This window comes from Lissotriton vulgaris, chromosome 5, assembly GCF_964263255.1.
Source record: "Lissotriton vulgaris chromosome 5, aLisVul1.2, whole genome shotgun sequence".
Lineage (NCBI taxonomy): Eukaryota > Metazoa > Chordata > Amphibia > Caudata > Salamandridae > Lissotriton > Lissotriton vulgaris.
The window spans coordinates 1,684,625,810-1,684,644,390 of NC_141693.1; the positions used below are offsets into that span (position 1 = coordinate 1,684,625,810).

Consider the following 18,581-nt stretch of genomic DNA (forward strand, 5'->3'; position numbering starts at 1 on the left):
TTACAATGCTATTGAACCTCAGCTGTGATTTGGTCACCTCCCACCTGAGAAGATATTACTTGTGGACAGGTTTTGTAGCCTTTAGCATCGTTTGCCCCTGCTATGTACTGGGATGAGCTATCCCCATTTTTCGTGTCATGTTGGAAAAGAGTTTACTCCAAAATATCCCACAATTCTAATGCTACAATAAAAAAAAGCATTATCTTAGGTTGTACTGATGCCAGTTGAGGTGAAGTCGAAGTCCGCTTGGCCTTCTTCTTCATCATCTTGTGCCTCTTCCCAGAGTGTCCAGAAGACCTCGAATGGGAGGAAGAGAACTTAGGGATCTGTTAGCGGTCCTGCGACCTCCTCTTCTTCGATCCGAACCGTGCCCTCCTCGGAGTCTTCGCTTGACGGGGATTACTGCAGGGCCGTAAGCAACTTCATCGTTCGCTCCCTCAAGGTTTTCTGGGCCATCACCCGACAGTCTGAACACGACTTCGAATCGCGGTCAAGACACCACAGACATACGTGGTGGATATCGGTGACCGGCATCATGCAGGAACAGGTCCCGCATGGTTTGAAACCTGTCTTTTTGGAAGATATCCCACGCACATGAATTCGAATCCAAAAATATTGACAAAAGTCAAGCAAGAGGCAGCCAAAAAGCAGCAGAAGGGTAGCTCTTCCCAAATCGGCGCAGAAAGAAAAGAACTGATGTTCCCACGTATGGTTGTCCCCTATATTGGCACCGCAATGTCATAGCCGACGCCGCCGACACGCGGAGCTGAATGGAGCCACCCGATGTCGCGTGCAAGGGGTATTGCTCAGCAAAAGTTTCCGGATGCAGCCTGTCGCCTGGGAAATTCAAAGGTAAGGAATCTGCAGCTAGAAGTCTCTACTGGAGACAGAAATTTTCTTTTGCTGTTAATTTAACACATAAAGGTTTGACCACTTTTTGGGATCCACACAAAATTTCACTAGATAGAATACTCTATATACGGATTCATTTGATTTTCAAGATGACAAGATAGTAGGACTTTAGAGGTTGTCTAGTTACATTTGGGAATTGACGCAAAGGCAAGAAACTGTTTGACGAAGACAAACAGAAATATATGCAACATTGTTGACACACGCATTTTGATATGAGATCCAGTACTTAGAAACCAGGGGCACACTTTTGGCCTCCATGTGATCATGTTCTGGTGACCATACAAGTAGAAATATATATACAAAACATTGTTCAAATGCATGGTTGAGTTTACTGACATGTGGATCAGCATTTAGAAACTCGATGGAAGTTGTGATGTTTTATGCATACGCATCCACAGAACACACGCTTTGTGTGGGAGTGTATAAATGGTGTTCTAAGACGGCGCTGATTTTCGAGGTCACAGAACACGTGTAGGTGAAGGCTTTGGGAGATAAACACCATGGACTAGTGGAGTCGTCTTAATATATAGCACCATTTCTGTAGGAAATGTAAACTTTGTACAAAAAGGCTCTAACGGACTCACAGTTTCTGATTATTCATTAGCTTCCAATAGTCTGGTCGCCAGCCTGAAAGATGGAAGTGAATCTTTGGTCGGGAGTCTACACTATAGTGAGATTTATATTCTGTTATGATGCCTAGAACAAGTAATGTTAAACTATTATCATCATCTTTTTAATAAATTGCAAAACCTTGGGTGTTATTAAGTTTTCAGCAAAAATATATAATAGTTTTAATATAAATGATCCAATATTGGAATTTAACTTAGATTGTGTTAATTACGGCCTGGAGGTTGTTGTAGGGTTATGGCTTTATATGAACAGATATAATTTAGCAAAACCGTTGGCTAAGGCTGTGAGACAATGTTTAGATATTTAAGATGAAATTGGTAATAGACTAAACAGTTCTATCTCTTTTTCCCGATATTTTATATGTAGACACTCTTTTGTCTAATTCTACAGATCATTACTGGGTGCTAACTCACATTCCCCATAAGCAATTCCACAATATCCACACAAATGCTATATTAACATCGAAACGATGAGTATATATTGCATATCACAGCATGTGCACTAAGAGCTTTCTCTTTGCAATCAATAGGATTCTTCCTCTCTCCAGGCTCTCAACTGTGCACTACATCATAAAAAGAACATTCACCCTCCCTAAACAGCGCTCCAACTTTCCTCTGTCGTACCTTGGCCCACTCCAGTGTTTATAAGTGATATATGAATCAGTATCTCTGTGTGAAGGGTGCTATATGAGTCAGTGTGCCATCCCGAACTTCAAAGAGGTCTGGTCTTTAAACACCTCTCGTGTGTGTTATCCGAATGGGGAGATCCAGTCCCCAGTGCAGTTGCATGGGCCAGGGGGTGCTCGTCATCTTGTCTAGTGACAAAGGGTCGGGGTGCTGTAATGAATCTACCAATGTCTCCCAAGCCATAGCTGTGTCCTGTGATCTATGCCCTCGCCTGACTTCTCAGAGTTTCACAGCGCTCTCATAGCTCACCCGTCTTATCAGTTCCTTTCTCCAAAAGTCTACCCTTGGTCCTCCTAGGTTCTTCCAGTTCCTGGTTAATTCCCTCTTCACTAGGATAAGCACGAGGTCTTGGAACACACTTGTGGTCTTAGTTTTGGCAGTGTGCGGGAACCAATGTACAAGACAGTAGCCAGGAGTGCACAAAACTTTCCTCTCGGTGACCTCAGCAAGCGCTCCGGTAATGGCCTCCCAATAAGCCTCTAATCCTGGGCAACCCCAAAACATGTGGAAATACTCAGCCCCTTGCTCAGCATACCAAGGTCACTTCGCATTGTCTACCACAAAGTGTCTACTAATCCTCCCCAGAGTAAGACACGTTCTGTGTAACACATAAAAACTGATAAGCTTAACCTGTGCGATTCTAGACACTTTAGGTATGCGGTCCACAATGGTATCCCAGTCCTTCTCTACAATGGGTCCTCCTCCCAGCAGGCTCTAAAGGTTTTAAGGGGTAACAACAAATCTCTTTATAGCCTTCTATACAGAAAGGTGACATCCTTAAAGGTCTCCGACAAGGTGACCACGTATTGGCAGCCTCTGGCATGCGGAGGCTCAGACAGGCCCATCTTCAAGTGCCTGCAAACGTCCGTCGTGACCGCCCCATGTAGACGGAAGTGACCCCGGGGGGGAACATGCCTCTCGCAAAATTCTTCAAATGAAAGCAGCAGTTCAGCCTTGAAGGGTGCCATGATCGTCATCACGCCCGCAGCTACCCAGTCTGCTAGTTCCAGCCAATCTCCCTCATGTGGCTGTTTCGCCAGGAACTCAAGGGGGACATCCGTAGGGTACGATAACTTCGCCTGTGTCTTCTGCACGCTTTTAGTCCAGCATATGCACAACACTTGAAATTCTGTAGTGCCCCCATCACTGAAACTATGAAGATGAAGTAGTACTCGAGATAGCCTGCAAAGAACAGGAACACAAGGGCTCATTTCCTCCCTTTGGGCATATCTGCTCGCCATCCACTGCGTCAGCCATGGAAGCTGTGCCGTTAGATAGTAGGTCTCAAAATTGTGAACAGCCAACCCACCCTCCACCGCTGAAATATTGTCAATGCCACTCTCCTGGCTAAGAAATTATCTTTTATAGTCTTAAACCAATAAATGTACCAGCCCGTTGAACTCTTATTTTTGTAGCGAATGGGTTGGCATCAATGTTATGCTGGTTGCTGTGGAGGTGAAACACTACTTACATAGGCAAAAGCACAACGCTACTTACATAGACATAGGTAGTAGGCTATACAACCTTTAAACAGTTATTTATGGCTGAATATGGAAATAATGGGGTTTTGATAACTTATATTGTAGTGTAGTTCCTATTTTCCCAATAGGCCCTGCGCATTGTAATAACATAAACAGTAGTATAGACGTAGAAGTGCGGATCTTCCAGGTCTCCACTGACTATGCTAAACTTAATTGGGTTTGTTACCAACTAGCTCAGAGGTCACTGGAAACTTTCTTTACTGAATAGGAAGTGATCAGCTTCCCTGGTACAGACAAGAAGGGATTCAGTTTTCCAACAACCGAATAAACATGACAACTTTGCTCTTTAGAATAGGAGTCAATCTCTAGAGTCGTGTGAAACAATAGACAGTTATTTTACTCAGTCAGTTTTGTGCAAATTACTTTCACCAATATGCAGAGAATAGAGAGATGGGCGTTTTCAATAAAAAGGTATGATTTATTGAACAGTCTTTCTCCCCATACAAGAGAAATGAATTGCCACAATTGCAAGACTAGTTATTATAAAAAGTGCGTACAGTAAAATGAGGATTGCGAAATAATACTGTAAAAGCATTGATATGGTTTCTTAGCCATGCAATGGTTTAAAATGAATAAAACATATATACATTCATATATACATTAGGCTAACGTACTCAACTGGTGCTTCTAACAACGCCTACCCCAGTGTACCTGACCTAAGCCTAATACGTGGAAGGGAGTAAGTAGCAGTTTAATTTGAGTTGGTTTTGCCAAGGTTTGCTTCAAGAATTCTCTCTAAGGGTTTAGTCAACACCATACCTCTGGAATAGAATGTTGGAGGTCTTATATCTCCTTCCAGGACTCGATATCCCAGTCACTCGCAAGAGTAGGCTGGAAACGCCGGAGTTGGATTTTCTTGGCAGGAGAAAAGACAGCGTCTCTCTCAGCGCGTCGAGGAGGAGGAGGGGCAGCGTCCGTGGGCAGCTTGTATCTGCTGGGCTTTGCAGGGGGACAGCTGTTCTGCTCCTATGTTCACCACACCATCGTTCACCGATGTCGTTGAGGCAGCGTTTGCTTAAGGCAACGTTGGTAATATTTATACCTGAAAGGTGCCTTGTTTGACGTAAGTTTTTGGACATAAGACGTCAATAAAGATGTCACTAGGAAGTGATCGTCTCTCAGTGCTCATTAGAGTTCTATTACTAATCAAAACATAGCAAGCGGGGATTTCCCAGGTTGCTGAGTTTTATCTTGTTGAAGAACTCGGAGTGTAATCTAGGAATCTTAGATAGTGGCTCCTGCTGTGTCATTTGCTCTAATGAGCTGCAGAGGAAGAGATTCTGAAATGTGGCTCTGATCGTGTGAGGCCAGAGACGAGTTTCTGAATATTGCATTTGATCGTTTATGCCAATATAGGGGTATGAATGGATTATAGCCGTATAGGGGCATAAGGTCACAGTATTGATCGGGGTCCTAGATTAGAACGCGACAATATGATCCAGATAAAGAAATAATAAGAAAGCAACACATTAAGTCGAGTCCTTCTTAAGTGAGCACATGCTTGCATGTGTTTTAAATTAGATATGGCAAAATGTGATAGGAATGGGTTTCAGATGGCTGGTATAAATGGAACGCATGTATACTAACAACACACTAATAGAGGGAAGTTTGCCATAAGCAATTATAATACTAGGGATGTTACTCTAGTGTGGTCAGACATAGTGCTTTGCATCCACATCCAGAAAATAATAAATATTGTTTTAAATGGCTTTTTAATCACGTTGTTATTAAATATATGTTTTTGTTATGCATTTATTTCAGCCTTCAAGAAGTTCTTAAGAAAGGTGCAAAATTGGTTGACTAAGGCTATCCAATTTTGAATAAAGATTAGAAGAATCATCAAGTACTTTTGAGTTCTGTTATTCATCCAAAATGAACGAAAGAAAACGATGAAGATAGTAGATTTGTTGTAACAATAAAACTAGGTTTGGAAAGCTTAATTATTATTTTACAATGTAAAGTTGTAAAGCGTTTTGACTAAGATCACACATTTCACTCAAGTGAGGAAGCCGGGATGTTAATCGAGATCTCGACACCGGATTGAAAATTCTATCAGGTGTTAAACAGTACACTGTGTTACATAAGTAAAACCCATCGCATACTAAATCAATCTGACACACATAAGTCTTTAAAAAAACATACAAAGCTAAGTTTGGGAAAAGGCATGACACTATCTGTACAGCTTCCTCTGACTTAAAGAAAACAATAAAACAATTTCACTCCAGAGACAGCTATTAGTAAAGGGATGCTGGAGATCCCAAAGAGATGGCTCTCCAGTTACTACAATTCTTCAATTAAACATATATATGAGCTTTAACTCCTGAAAAAAAAGCTTCAGTTGGCATAAGATGCTTTACTGAATGTTTCTCGACATGATACACAAATTGGAAGTAAAAGCAAAGCTGCATGGTGTGATGAAACAACCTTTGCAGTTCTTAATGTACTGCAGCGTCGACATATATTTTTAAAATGTTAAAACAACGAATGCAACTTCCACAAATGCATGCTGTGCCAGTGATATAGTTTAAGACAGGGTGACAGGGCCTACAAACATGAACAGTCAGCTTCAAATGTTGACACTTACTTCTCTGGAAGTTCTGCACAGCCGTGTCATGTGCCATATATTTGGCTGGCATCATGGTGCAATCAAAAGTGTGCTCTAAAACCACTTAATTTTTTTCTTAAACTAATAAGTGTTTAATTGTAAAAGGCTTGTTTTATAATCCAATGTTAAAGTCTGCTATTACCCTTGCCCAATTTATCTGTAATTTTACACATTTATCACATAGTATATCGCATAGAAAAACAGATAGCTTTTGGAATACTGCTTCTCCTTACAAGTGTTAATGAACTTAACACATCGAAATAACTAACTTCTCTCGCAAATAGCATTTTTTCAAAGATTGAGTTAAAAAAAAGTGTAACGAATGAGTCACGTTTCTGTGACAAACTAATCTTTATTTCACAGACAGAGGATTGACTACACGGAGAGGCTTTTGTGCTTGCACTCCCACTCGTTTCAGCATCTAACACAAGGAAGCAGATAGAATCAGGTCTTTTTTCAATACTTTAAAATTGCTAATGAAAGATTTAGCTTCATTAATTCATGCAGTGTTACTTGTCAATGTAAGATTATTCAACTATATTCCTTAAGCACTGCTTGGACGTAAGAAGTCTTATCAGATGGACAGGGAGCTGCTTCAGGACTGCTGATGTTACCCAAGGCATATTGTTACAATTGATTTTTCTTCGTCCATCATCAGATCCTCTGATTCTACCTTAACTATGTCCTATGCATTGATCGCACTGCAGTCTCTGCTCCTGCCTATCTCTTCATGAAGTTCCCAGACTATCCAATTCCCATCAACTCACATGCTGACCTCAGCCCCTGCCCACATCTCTCGTAGGCGTTCGATGTCGAAGAATTGTTTTACAGCTAAAAAAGAGAATCCTTTTAATAAAAGTCACAATGAAGGACATACCGTATTTTCCGGCGTATAAGACGACTTTTTAACCCCTTAAAATTTTCTGGAAAGTCGGGGGTCGTCTTATACGCCGGGTACAAAATTTTATGGTATTTTTTCATGCGCTTTTTCATAGCGAGGACTTCACTTGAAGGTGTCAGACCGCTTCACAATACGAAATAACAAGAAACAACACACCTTATGTTAAAAAATACAGCCACCGACCCTGGCAACGTCCAAAAATACAGCCACCAACCCTGGCAACGTCCACACCCAGGCCCCGCGCCATGAATTGTGCAAGTATCGAAAGCGAGCGTTTTTTTGTCATAGCGAGGACTTCACTCGAAGGTGTCAGACCGCTTCACAATAGGAAATAACAAGAAACAACACACCTTATGTCAAAAAATACAGCCACCGACCCTGGCAACGTCCACACCCAGGCCCCGCGCCATGAATTGTGCAAGAATCGAAAGCGAGCGTTTTTTTCATAGCAAGGACTTCACTCGAAGGTGTCAAACCGCTTCACAAGCGAGCAAATGGCGCCATGAGTCTTACCTCGACTGCCGCTGCCGCTGTACACGCGCCTCCAACCACTTGCACATCCCCAGGCAGACGAGGCAGCAGGACGAGGCAGCAGGACGTCCGAAACACGGTACATGGTAATGGGCAGCCAGCGCCGAAGATGGCAGCGCCCAGTGTGTTGACACGTTTGGCACGTTTGGCACGTTTTGGCACGCGCACCTCTCCCCTTGGCATGGGCGTGGCATAGAAAGGGGACTGTACAATGTTCCCGAATGTTCCCGAAGGCAGTAGAGCACTTGCCGTGATTGGCTGGTTGTTGCGAAGAGGAAAGGCAGTCTCGTGACCAGATAGCGTATTTGCCGTACCGTACGTGTGGTGTTGAAGACAGTCTCTGCACCTGTTCATACTGTACAGCACCAGTACCGTACATCGAGTGCAAATGGCTGACAGTCAAGAACCCGGCAAGGCTCCAGCAGCACATTCCGTGCAAATGGCAGACAGCGAAGAACCCGGCAAGGCTCCAGCAGCGCATCCAGAGCAAATGGCTGGCAGTCTAGAACTCAGCAAGGCTCCAGCAGTGGCAAGAAGAAGGAAATATGAAGCCAGTTACAAACTCAAAGTTGTGGCTTTTGCCACGGAACATAATAACTGTGCTGCTGCTAGATAATATGGAGTGACAGAAAAGATGGTTCGGGCCTGGAGAGCAAATGAGCAAGCATTGCGGAGTATGCCAAGGGGCAAGTGTGCACTAAGAAGAGGCACCCCACATTGGCCAGAACTGGAAAAGCATGTAGCAGACATGGTGGCCGAGCATCGGCAAAGCGGGTATGTCGTGACCCGAAATAAAATCAGATTGGTTGCACTTCAGTGGGCCAAATCTAATCCCGATCTCAGCCACAGATTTAAGGCCACTGTATCCTGGTGTACCAGATTCTTGGGAAGGCATAATCTGGTATTGCGGCAAAAGACAAAAATTGCCCAGAAATTACCTGCGGATCTTGATGCCAAAATGCATAGCTTCCATCGCTACGTTATTAGGCTGCGCAATGAACATGTGTATGCGCTAAGTAGCATCGGAAACATGGATGAAACTCCGATGAATTTTGATATGATTGCCAACAAAACTGTCCATCAAAAAGGCGAAAAGACAATTTTAATAAAAACAACAGGACATGAGAAGTCCAGTTTCACAGTGGTACTTGCATGCACAGCTGATGGTGGCAAACTGAGACCAATGGTTATTTTTAAAAGAAAAACAATGCCGAAACTCAAGTTTCCTGTTGGTTGTTTTGTGCATGTGAATGAGAAAGGATGGATGGATGAAGAAGGGGTAAAGCTATGGCTTGATAACGTATGGAGCAGGCGACCAGGTGGACTTCTACAAAGGCGTAGTCTACTGGTGTGGGATATGTTCAGGGCTCATTTAACTCCCAGCACCAAGCAAAGGCTGGCAAGACTAAAAACGGATGCTGCAGTTATACCTGGAGGACTGACATCGTTGGTGCAGCCACTGGATGTGTGCCTAAACAAGCCATTTAAAGATCGCATCCGAGAACAGTGGAATGAGTGGATGGTTAGCGGTGAAAAAACATTCACAAAAGGAGGAAACATGCGTGCTCCACAGTTGGATGTTTTGTGCACCTTTGTTATAAAGGCCTGGAACGACATTGATGCAGAGACTGTAATAAAGTCTTTCAAGAAGTGTGGCATATCAAATTCATTAGATGGTATGGAGGACGACTATCTGTGGGAAGGTGAAGAGGATGCCGAAGAAGAGACCACATCATCTGATACGGAATTGGTACAAGATCCATACGATGACTGCCTTACAGATGTACCACAAGATCTCATTGACTTACTTATGAGATCAGATGACGAAGAGGAGGATTTTGAAGGCTTTTAAAGGGAACGTTGTAAATCCTGTAGAAATCGCTTGGATTTATGGGAAGTTATGGAACGTTTAATGCACTTGCACTGTTTCATGCACTACGTAATTTATGTTTGCCGTACCGTACCGGTATATTCAGAAGTGACAGTTTTTGATATGGTTTTAAATAAAAATATTCCGAGTAAAGCAAGATTGTTTCTACAACCAATTTGTTTGCGTTCAGTCTTTGAGTTTGTAAAATAAACGCTTATAGGTACCCACTGATAAAGCCTTACTGCTCACCCACAGGGAGGAGGACTAGACTAATACGGTAAGTTCAAAATACCGGTACATTCTCGGAATGGCTATGCTGCGCTGGAAGTGGGGGGTCGTCTTATACGGCGAGTATAGCACAAAACCTAAAATTTTTCTGGCAAAGTAGGGGGTCGTCTTATACGCCGGGTCGTCTTATACGCCGGAAAATACGGTACACTTAGGAAGAGGGAGAGAGAAGTAAAAGAGCACCTCAGGATAGGAGGAAGAACTTTAGTATCCATGTTCTCTCACATTTAAAAGGCTCTTTCTGTTAACGTTCCCTTCTGTCAAGTCAAGTCAACTTGACCCTTCTCTCCTTGTTAGTGTGGTGAACAAGCAATGCAAACCGAGTCAAAGAGACACACGACAGGGCCCAGAATGGGCACTCTAAGACCAGATATGCTGAAGCAAAGCAGGTCACTGGCAAGAGGATAGAAGCAAATTAAGAAGATAGCAGCATGTTAGAGGAGATCTAGTGTACAAGTAAACTGGAAAGCTTACTGGAAAGCTCAGTTGGAAAGCTCAGGCTAAGTCCATCAATCGCTGGTCAGGCACCTCGTTCCTCCACAGGCTGCCCAAACTATGGGAGGTGTTGCAAGAGTGGAAGTCTCTACGTTTCCCAACAGTCTCTTCGACCATTGTGCTAAGATATTTAGTGCTCGCAATTCCGACATTCATTTTTAATGAAGATCTCACCGGAGTAAATTGTGTCGGCAATCTGAGCAAAATTGTAAAGATTTAAACACGAGGCGTGACACAATCGCCTAATCAACAGGGCAGTTGAGGGAATCTCAGGAGAGTTTCAGAGGTTTGCTGCAATCTGAGACAGGTGCCTGGAGTTTCACTCCTGGGCTTTCTATTGTCAGTGGAACAAATAAAGTAGAGGGTTTTGGCAGCAAGCCTCATAGCTGGAATCTTTTCGTTTCACAATATGCTTTTTGCAATGACCAATCGCTTGGACTACTATTTTCTATTTTTTTCTATTTCTATTTAAAATTATTTATACAGCGCACGTACACCAGCGGTTTCATGGCGCTAAACTGACAGAGAACTGGACATGAGGGCGGAAGCTAAGTGGGGACAGGAGAGAGAAGTAGAATATTAGTTAAAAAATTTAGCAAAAAGATGTGCCTTGAGCTGTTTCCGGAACAGTAGGTACGAGGTTGAAGCTCTGAGCTCCAAAGGCAGTGAGTTCCAGAAGATCGGAGCAAGGGTCGCAAATTTAGAGCCTCCCCATTTCTTTCTCCGGAACCGTGGGACCGTAAGTAGGGATTGGGTAGAAGACCGCAGTTTCCTAGCGGGAACATAGGGGATAATCTCAGATGAGATGAAAGCCGGAGCCGTGCCCAGTCGTGCCTGAAAGGTGATAGAGGCAAGCTTGAACTGGACACGGGCACAGACAGGAAGCCAGTGTGGGGACTTTAGGAGGGGAGTGGTATGGTGAGATTTAGGAAGTTTGAACACCAGGCGCGCCGCCTGGTTTTGGATCTGCTGCAACCGCCGGAGACTATATGCAGGAATACCTGCATATAGGGCGTTGCCGTAATCCAGGCGGGACACGACCATGGCGAGGGTAATCAGTTTAAGTGCATCAAATGAGAAAAAACGGGACACCTTGCGTATGGTACGCAGTGCCAGAAAGGAAGAGGAAACCACAGAGCTGACCTGGGAGTGAAGGGTGAGTTGGGAGTTGAGCTTGATGCCGAGTGTTTTAACTGAGGTAGAGGGGGCAGGTGGGGGACCAAGGGAAGGGGGCCAGAAGATGGGGGACCAGGGGCTGGATGAACCACCCGTCAACACCAGCTCTGTTTTGTCTGGGTTGAGTTTAAGATGATTGTGGTTCATCCAGTCACGGATGTGAGTCATGATGGTTTGAAAGTTAAGAACAGAGTCGGGGGAGGAAGAAAGGTTAAAGACAAGCTGGAGGTCGTCCGCATAATTAAATACGGCGACCTCCATTTGTTGCAGTGAAAAAATAAGAGGGGAGATGTATAGGTTAAATAAAAGGGGGGAAAGGGAGGAGCCTTGGGGGACCCCGCACTGAACATTACGGAAGTCCGCAGTGAAATCACCCAGGCGGACAGCCTGGGTGCGGTCCCTCAGGAAGGAGGATAACCAGACCAACGCCGTGCCCCCGATCCCCGCCGCCCTGACACGGGAAAGCAAGATGGAATGATCCACCGTGTCAAAAGCGGCTGAGAGATCGAGGAGGACCAAGGCCTGAGGTTGATTGGTGTCCATACCCTCCCTGAGGTTGTCAAGGAGCGAAAGCACTACGGACTCCGTAGAGTGTGCGGGGCGAAACCCGGCCTGGCGGGGGGCGAGGACCCCATTCTTCTCCACGAAAGAACTCAAGGCAGAAGTAACATGGCGCTCGAGAACTTTCGCCAGAAACGGTAGGAGGGAAATGGGGCAAAAATTGTCTGGGACTGAGGGATCAGCGCCCGGTTTTTTCAATATAGGGACAATGACAGCGGATTTAAGTGAGTTAGGTACCACGCCCTGAGAAAGAGAGCTGTTAAGAGCGTGGAGGGGAGGGTCAGGACAGCTGAGGAAGATGTGACGGAGAATATTGGCCGGGCAGGGATCTAGTGGGGAACCAGATTTGACGAGTGGGATTATAGCAGTCAGAGATTCTTTAGTTAGAAATGGAAGGGCAGTGAGGTGTCCCTTAGCGGGAGGGCACTTAGGGTCCACAAAAGAGGGGGAAGGAGGGGGGATGTTAGCTTTTATAATGGCGATTTTTTGAATAAAAAAGTTATTGAGGGAGTGACAGAGTTCCTGGGAAGGAGTAGGTTTGAGGGAGGTTCTGTCCGAAAACGCCAAATTATGGACAATCGAAAAGATTTCCTTCGATTTGTTTTCGGCTGCGAGAATTTTGGAGGCGAAATAGATGGTTTTTGCCTCCAAGATGTTTTTTTTGTATAGAGTCAAGATGTTAATGAACTCTAGTCGCAAAGAGGGGCAATAGTTTTTCCTCCAGGCTCGCTCCGCTCGACGAACCGCTAGTTTAGTGGCTTTTAGATCTTGATTGAACCACTGATTGGCATCCTTCTCTCGTTTGGTTGAGACTCGCTTCAGGGGGGCAATAGAGTCACAGCCTGCAGAGAGCCATTGACCAATGGCCGTGACCTGGGAGTGGATAGGCAGGTTTTTCAGGGAGGGAAGGGAAGTGGTGAGTAGGGAAGCTAGGCTATCCGGGTCCACTCGGCCCCATGCACGCACCCAGATGTTTTTCGGGAGTGAGGGCTTGACCTGGGGGTGGATAGAAAGAGAAAAAGAAATCAAGTGATGGTCAGACCAAGTGCAGGGCGAGACAGAGGGGGACTCTACTGGGCAGTTTAGGGACCAAATCTGGTCAAGAGTATGACCCTTGATGTGAGTGGGAGAGTGAATATGAGAAATGAAATTAAGAGAGTGGAGGGTGTCTGAAAATTCTTTAGAAGATGGACATTCGGCTGGGTCAGAGGGCCAGAAATTAAAATCACCCAAAAGCAAAATGGAAGAATTGTTGACTGTAGCAGTGGCTAAAACTTCCAGAAAGTCCGGGAGAAACGATAAAGCGGATTGAGGGGGACGATAGATGAGTATGCAGGTAAGAGGGGGCGTGATGGAGGTAGTACGGATGGCTAGATACTCCGTTGTGGCAATATCTGGTAAGGACAGGGTTTGAAAGGGAAGGTCGGTTCGAGCAATGACCGCCACCCCGCCCCCGGCTCTGCCATTTAAACGATCTGCGCGGATAGCGTAATATGGCGTTGGAAGAGTAGCCAATAGGACAGGGAGGGAGTCATCGCAGAACCAAGTTTCCGTTAAGAAAAGCAAGTCGGGGGCATGAAGATCCAGTAGAACCGAAAGCTCATGGGCGTGGGCTACTGCAGACCTAGTGTTTAAATAAAGAGCCGTAAGGGCTCTGGGGGTAGCAGGAGTGACGCTACCTCTGGAAGGAGGAGCGGGGGCAGGTTGGGGAAGAGGAATGGCGGAAGGGGCGGGTGGAGATAGGCCAAGAGACATGATGCGTGAGCGAGTGGAGGCAGGTAATGGCCAAGGGCCCTGGAGGCAGCGTAGTAGGGAAGAGGAATAGCTGGTAAGGCACATGATTTATGATGGGTGGAAGGGGCGTTGGAGGGGGTGTGGCCAACAGAGGTGGGCGTGTCTCGTGGCGCACCTCGCCCTCGAGAATGGCGACCAGGAAGTAGGGAATCGTTGCAGCGTAGGACCGCTGTTTACAAAGTGCGAGGAAGTGCAAGAAGCTTGGTAAGTTTTAAAAAGCAGAGTATCACACAATTTTAAAAAAGCTTTTGCGCTCCCGGCTTCCGCCTCAGGAGTCACTCGTCAATATCAGTGTCGCGTCTTAGAGCTGCGCGCACTATTTATAGCAATGGTGAGGGGGCGTGGCCAACAGAGGTGGGTGTGTCTCGTGGCGCACCTGGCCCTCGAGAATGGCGACCAGGAAGTAGGGAATCGTTGTAGCGTAGGACCGCTGTTTACAAAGTGCGAGGAAGTGCAAGAAGCTTGGTAAGTTTTAAAAAGCAGAGTATCACAACAATTTAAAAAAAGCTTTTGCGCTCCCGGCTTCCGCCTCAGGAGTCGCTCGTCAATATCAGTGTTGCGCCTTAGAGCTGCGCGCACTATTTATAGCAATGGTGAGGGGGCGTGGCCAACAGAGGTGGGCGTGTCTCGTGGCGCACCTCGCCCTCGAGAATGGCGACCAGGAAGTATGGAATCGTTGCAGCGTAGGACCGCTGTTTACAAAGTGCAAGGAAGTGCAAGAAGCTTGGTAAGTTTTAAAAAGCAGAGTATCACAACAATTTTAAAAAAGCTTTTGTGCTCCCGGCTTCCGCCTCAGGAGTCGCTCGTCAATATCAGTGTCCCCCCTACCTGATTCTCAATGTCAAGACTGTCCAAGCGGTCAGGAGATTCCAAACCAGCTTTCAGTGAAAAAGCAAACTGCCTTTCCCATGACCAGATCCCCATCATTCCGGGCTCTAAAACACCATCCTTTTAGTGGCTGGGCAACAGAAGTACTCTTGTCCCGAAAGTCTGCTGTGCATAAATGAAAGTACGAAGCATTCAAATTCCACAACCAGGGGATCGGAAAAAAAGACATGAAGTCCCCAATAAAAAAAATCCTGTATAGATTTCCAGAGGAGCAGAGACTCAAGATCAAAACCCGGCACAACACAATTTATGAGAAGGCTGTGTGATGCTTTGAAACCAGGGCCATCTCTGCAGTCAAAGCAGGCGTAGCAGAGCAGATACACAATCAGCTAATCAGTAGGCAAACAAGAGTCTATGGTTGAGCATTACTGCGTACAGAAAATCACTGCCTGATGATAAAACAGCTGGCAATATTCCTATCCAGGCAGAAACTCAATAACGCACTGAACACTCTTGCCTATGTAAAGAACTCATACAGTCATTTTACATCACCCCTTCCCAATCATGCGGAAAGACATTCAACAAACTGGACAATTTAGGGGTAATCGTTAGGTATTACGGCCTACTGATAAGGCCATTAATGGCTGCTACACTACTCGGCCTACAATATTGTGTGAGATTGAATGAGCAGAATGAGAGGACAGAGCAAATAACAGTCATCAGTCATGCGCTATAGAAGAGACCTTTGTAACATAACATAACATAACATAACATAACATCAGTAAAGATCAGCACGCGATCAATATGGCGGTTAGCACCCGTCCTGCCAACCTCACTATCCTATCTAGACGCACGCCCCCTGTCTCTTCTGGTGCATGTCCTTGCTCCACACTTTCAAGCACAAACAAACCTTTTTTAATAGGAATGCTTTCATTGGCTGAGCGAAGCTCATCACTGGCTCGAGACTGATAACATAGGATTACAGACGTGCTTCAGAGTTTGGCGAGTGGGCCGTTCCGTACTCTGTCGGTGAGTTCACTGGAGGGCACAGCCTGAAGGCTGCGCTCATAGTTCTAAACCCCGCGGCACCATACAGTGTTTATGTGGTCGAAAGGCGACAACAGCATAAGAAAGCAGAAGATGAATGAAGAGGTACACATACAAGAGACTGCCCAGGAGGCAGACAGGCCGGAGTCTCACCTATGATGCCGCTGTCTCGGCTCTCCAGGGTGGAGGTGGGGCTGGTGACGGCTCCATAGCTGCAGTCCTTGCCGCTGGTGCTGGCGCTCACGGGCGGCAGGGTGGAGCAGGGGCTGTTGGCCGGCGGCGAGGCAGTGCTGCTGGTCAGGGTGGAGCAGGGACTCACCCGCTGTGTTACCGCTGAGCTCTGGAAACGCAAAGCAAGAGAGGTCAACACAGGAGACGAAGCCGTTGTGCGCTTACACAGTCTGGAACGTCAACGTACATAATTCATCCAGACAATCACACGGAAAAGGAGAACACGCTATACACGATTTCTGATTCCATTGCTCACCTCTGGTTACAACAAAAAAACACACCAAGTGCAATGTGTCCCCATTCCCACACAGGCACCCACAGCGGAAATGGCACTTCTTCCGTAACGAATGCCCTTTCAGTGTGGACAGAGCCCGCACCGGGTGCCGTGGCGGTCACGTTACCCCTCGGGCACGGAAACAGCAGATGCCAGCGCTGTCCAGCCAAGTGCATGACCTCACCTTGAACGGCGGACGCTGGCAGGATACAGCGCGCGCAGGAAATCCCAGCCAGAACAGGATCTGCAGCGCAACTTCCATCCATTCACAAAGGCAGCTGTAGGGCCGGCGCTTCCCCCACCCGCACCACTGCTTGAAATGGACATTCACCCGTCAGGTACTCACTCACCAGGAGTCCCTGCTCTCTGCTAAGTGCCGAGACTGACTTTCAAATTTAGGAAGTGCATGTACCATAGATCGCCAATGCTCAAGGCAGGCCCTAAGGGCCATACTATCCATGCGAAGAGTTCCTCCACCGGAAAGGGAAGCGGGACACATGCCAGGCGGGGGTGCAACGGTAATGCGTTGAAGACGGCTCCCTCCGGGGAGGAGGAGCGAATTTCGACCACACAGTACAGAAGGGAGTTGCCCACAACGCATTACCACCGGCGAGTTGGTGTGGATGAGGCCAACTGCAAATCCCATTCTATTCTCCAAGCTCCGACCCCTGCCGAGCATCGATGTCACCTCAAACAACCAACACAACAAGCGCAATTATTTCATCTCAATAACAAGGAATTGGGTGTTGTAAACAATACTCACATCAACAGCACAGAATTGAGTGTTGTAACTAATATAACAATAACAAGGAATTGAGTGTCCTAACTAATAGTCACAACATTAACAAAGAATTGAGTGTCAAAAGCAATATTTCACAACAAACAGAAGGAATTGAGTGTCATAACTAATACAACAACAAGGAATTTACTGTCGTAACTAAAACAACCACAATTAGATGGAATTCAGTGTTGTAACTAATACAACAATAACAAGGAATTGAGTGCCATAATACGACACTCAATTGCTTTCTATTGTTGTGAGTAACTAATACCCACAACAAAAAGAAGGAATTAAGTGTCCAATAGTCACAACAATTACAAAGAATAGAGTGTCATAACGAATACCCCCAACAATAGCATGGAATTGAGTGTCATAACTAATACTCACAGCAATAACAAGGAATTGAGTGTTGTAACTAAAACAACCACAATTAGAAGGAATTGAGTGATGTAACTAATAAAACAACAAGGAATTGGATGCCATATCTAATATTCACAACAATGGAAGCCAATCGAGTGTCATAACTAATACCCACATCAAAAAGAAGGAATTGAGTGTCATAACTAATACTCACAAGAATAAAAAGTAATTGAGTGTCATAATGATACCCACAACAATAAGAACAAATTGAGTGTTGTAACTAAAACAACAACAACAAGGAATTGAGTGTTGTAAATAATACAACAATAACAAGGAATTGAGTTTTGTACCTAATACAATAACAAGGAATTGAGTGTCATAACTAATACTCACAACAATACCAAGGAACTGAGTGTCGTAACTAATACTCACAACAATAAGAAGGTAGTGAGTGTTGTAACATTCTCAAATCAGTAACAAGAAATTGAGCGTTGTAACTAATACAACAAGGAATTGAGTGTTGTAACAAATACTCACAACAATAACAAGGACTTGAGTGTTGTACCTAATAATCACAACAATAAGAAGGAATGGAGTGTTGTAAATAATACTTAAAACAATAACAAGAAATTGTAGGTTCAAGATGTGTTTTACATTTTTTGTAGTTTACTAGTCAGTTACATTTATGACAGTTGCGAACCACATGCATTCAACATTTAATGTGAGCAGCCATTACATACAGAATGAAAACACATAAGAACACCTTTAAAGAAGGGTGGGGCAAAAAGAATATCTGGTTTTAGCTTTTCAACTAACTCAAAACACTGGTTTTCTCAGGCAGTTCTTATTTTTTTTTAAATTAGCTTAAGTTTTGAACAGGCAGGCAGCTAAAAAGGGGTGCAGGGAGTAGCATTCCCGTTTGTAACTACAAGCCCTACGGTCTGGAACCCACCTCAGACTGCATTTCTCTTCACACTGTCTCACCACAGCCATTAAAAATGCACTGAGTGGCTTAGCAGGCCCTGTATTTCATCAAATAGTCAAGGCTTCCCTAGATCGACCGTAGACAG

The 18,581-nt window shown here is 45.1% G+C and overlaps 1 protein-coding gene across 2 annotated transcripts in view; it reads right to left on the minus strand.

The window, feature by feature from the left end:
- The window catches only part of TANC2 (tetratricopeptide repeat, ankyrin repeat and coiled-coil containing 2), a 2,475,706-nt gene that overhangs the window by 830,042 nt on the left and 1,627,083 nt on the right, over positions 1 to 18,581 (minus strand). For both annotated transcript variants that reach the window (XM_086923824.1, XM_086923825.1), the window contains one exon: positions 16,019 to 16,205. In XM_086923824.1, the coding sequence (XP_086779950.1) occupies positions 16,019 to 16,205 (187 nt within the window). The remainder of the gene's footprint in view (positions 1 to 16,018; positions 16,206 to 18,581) is intronic.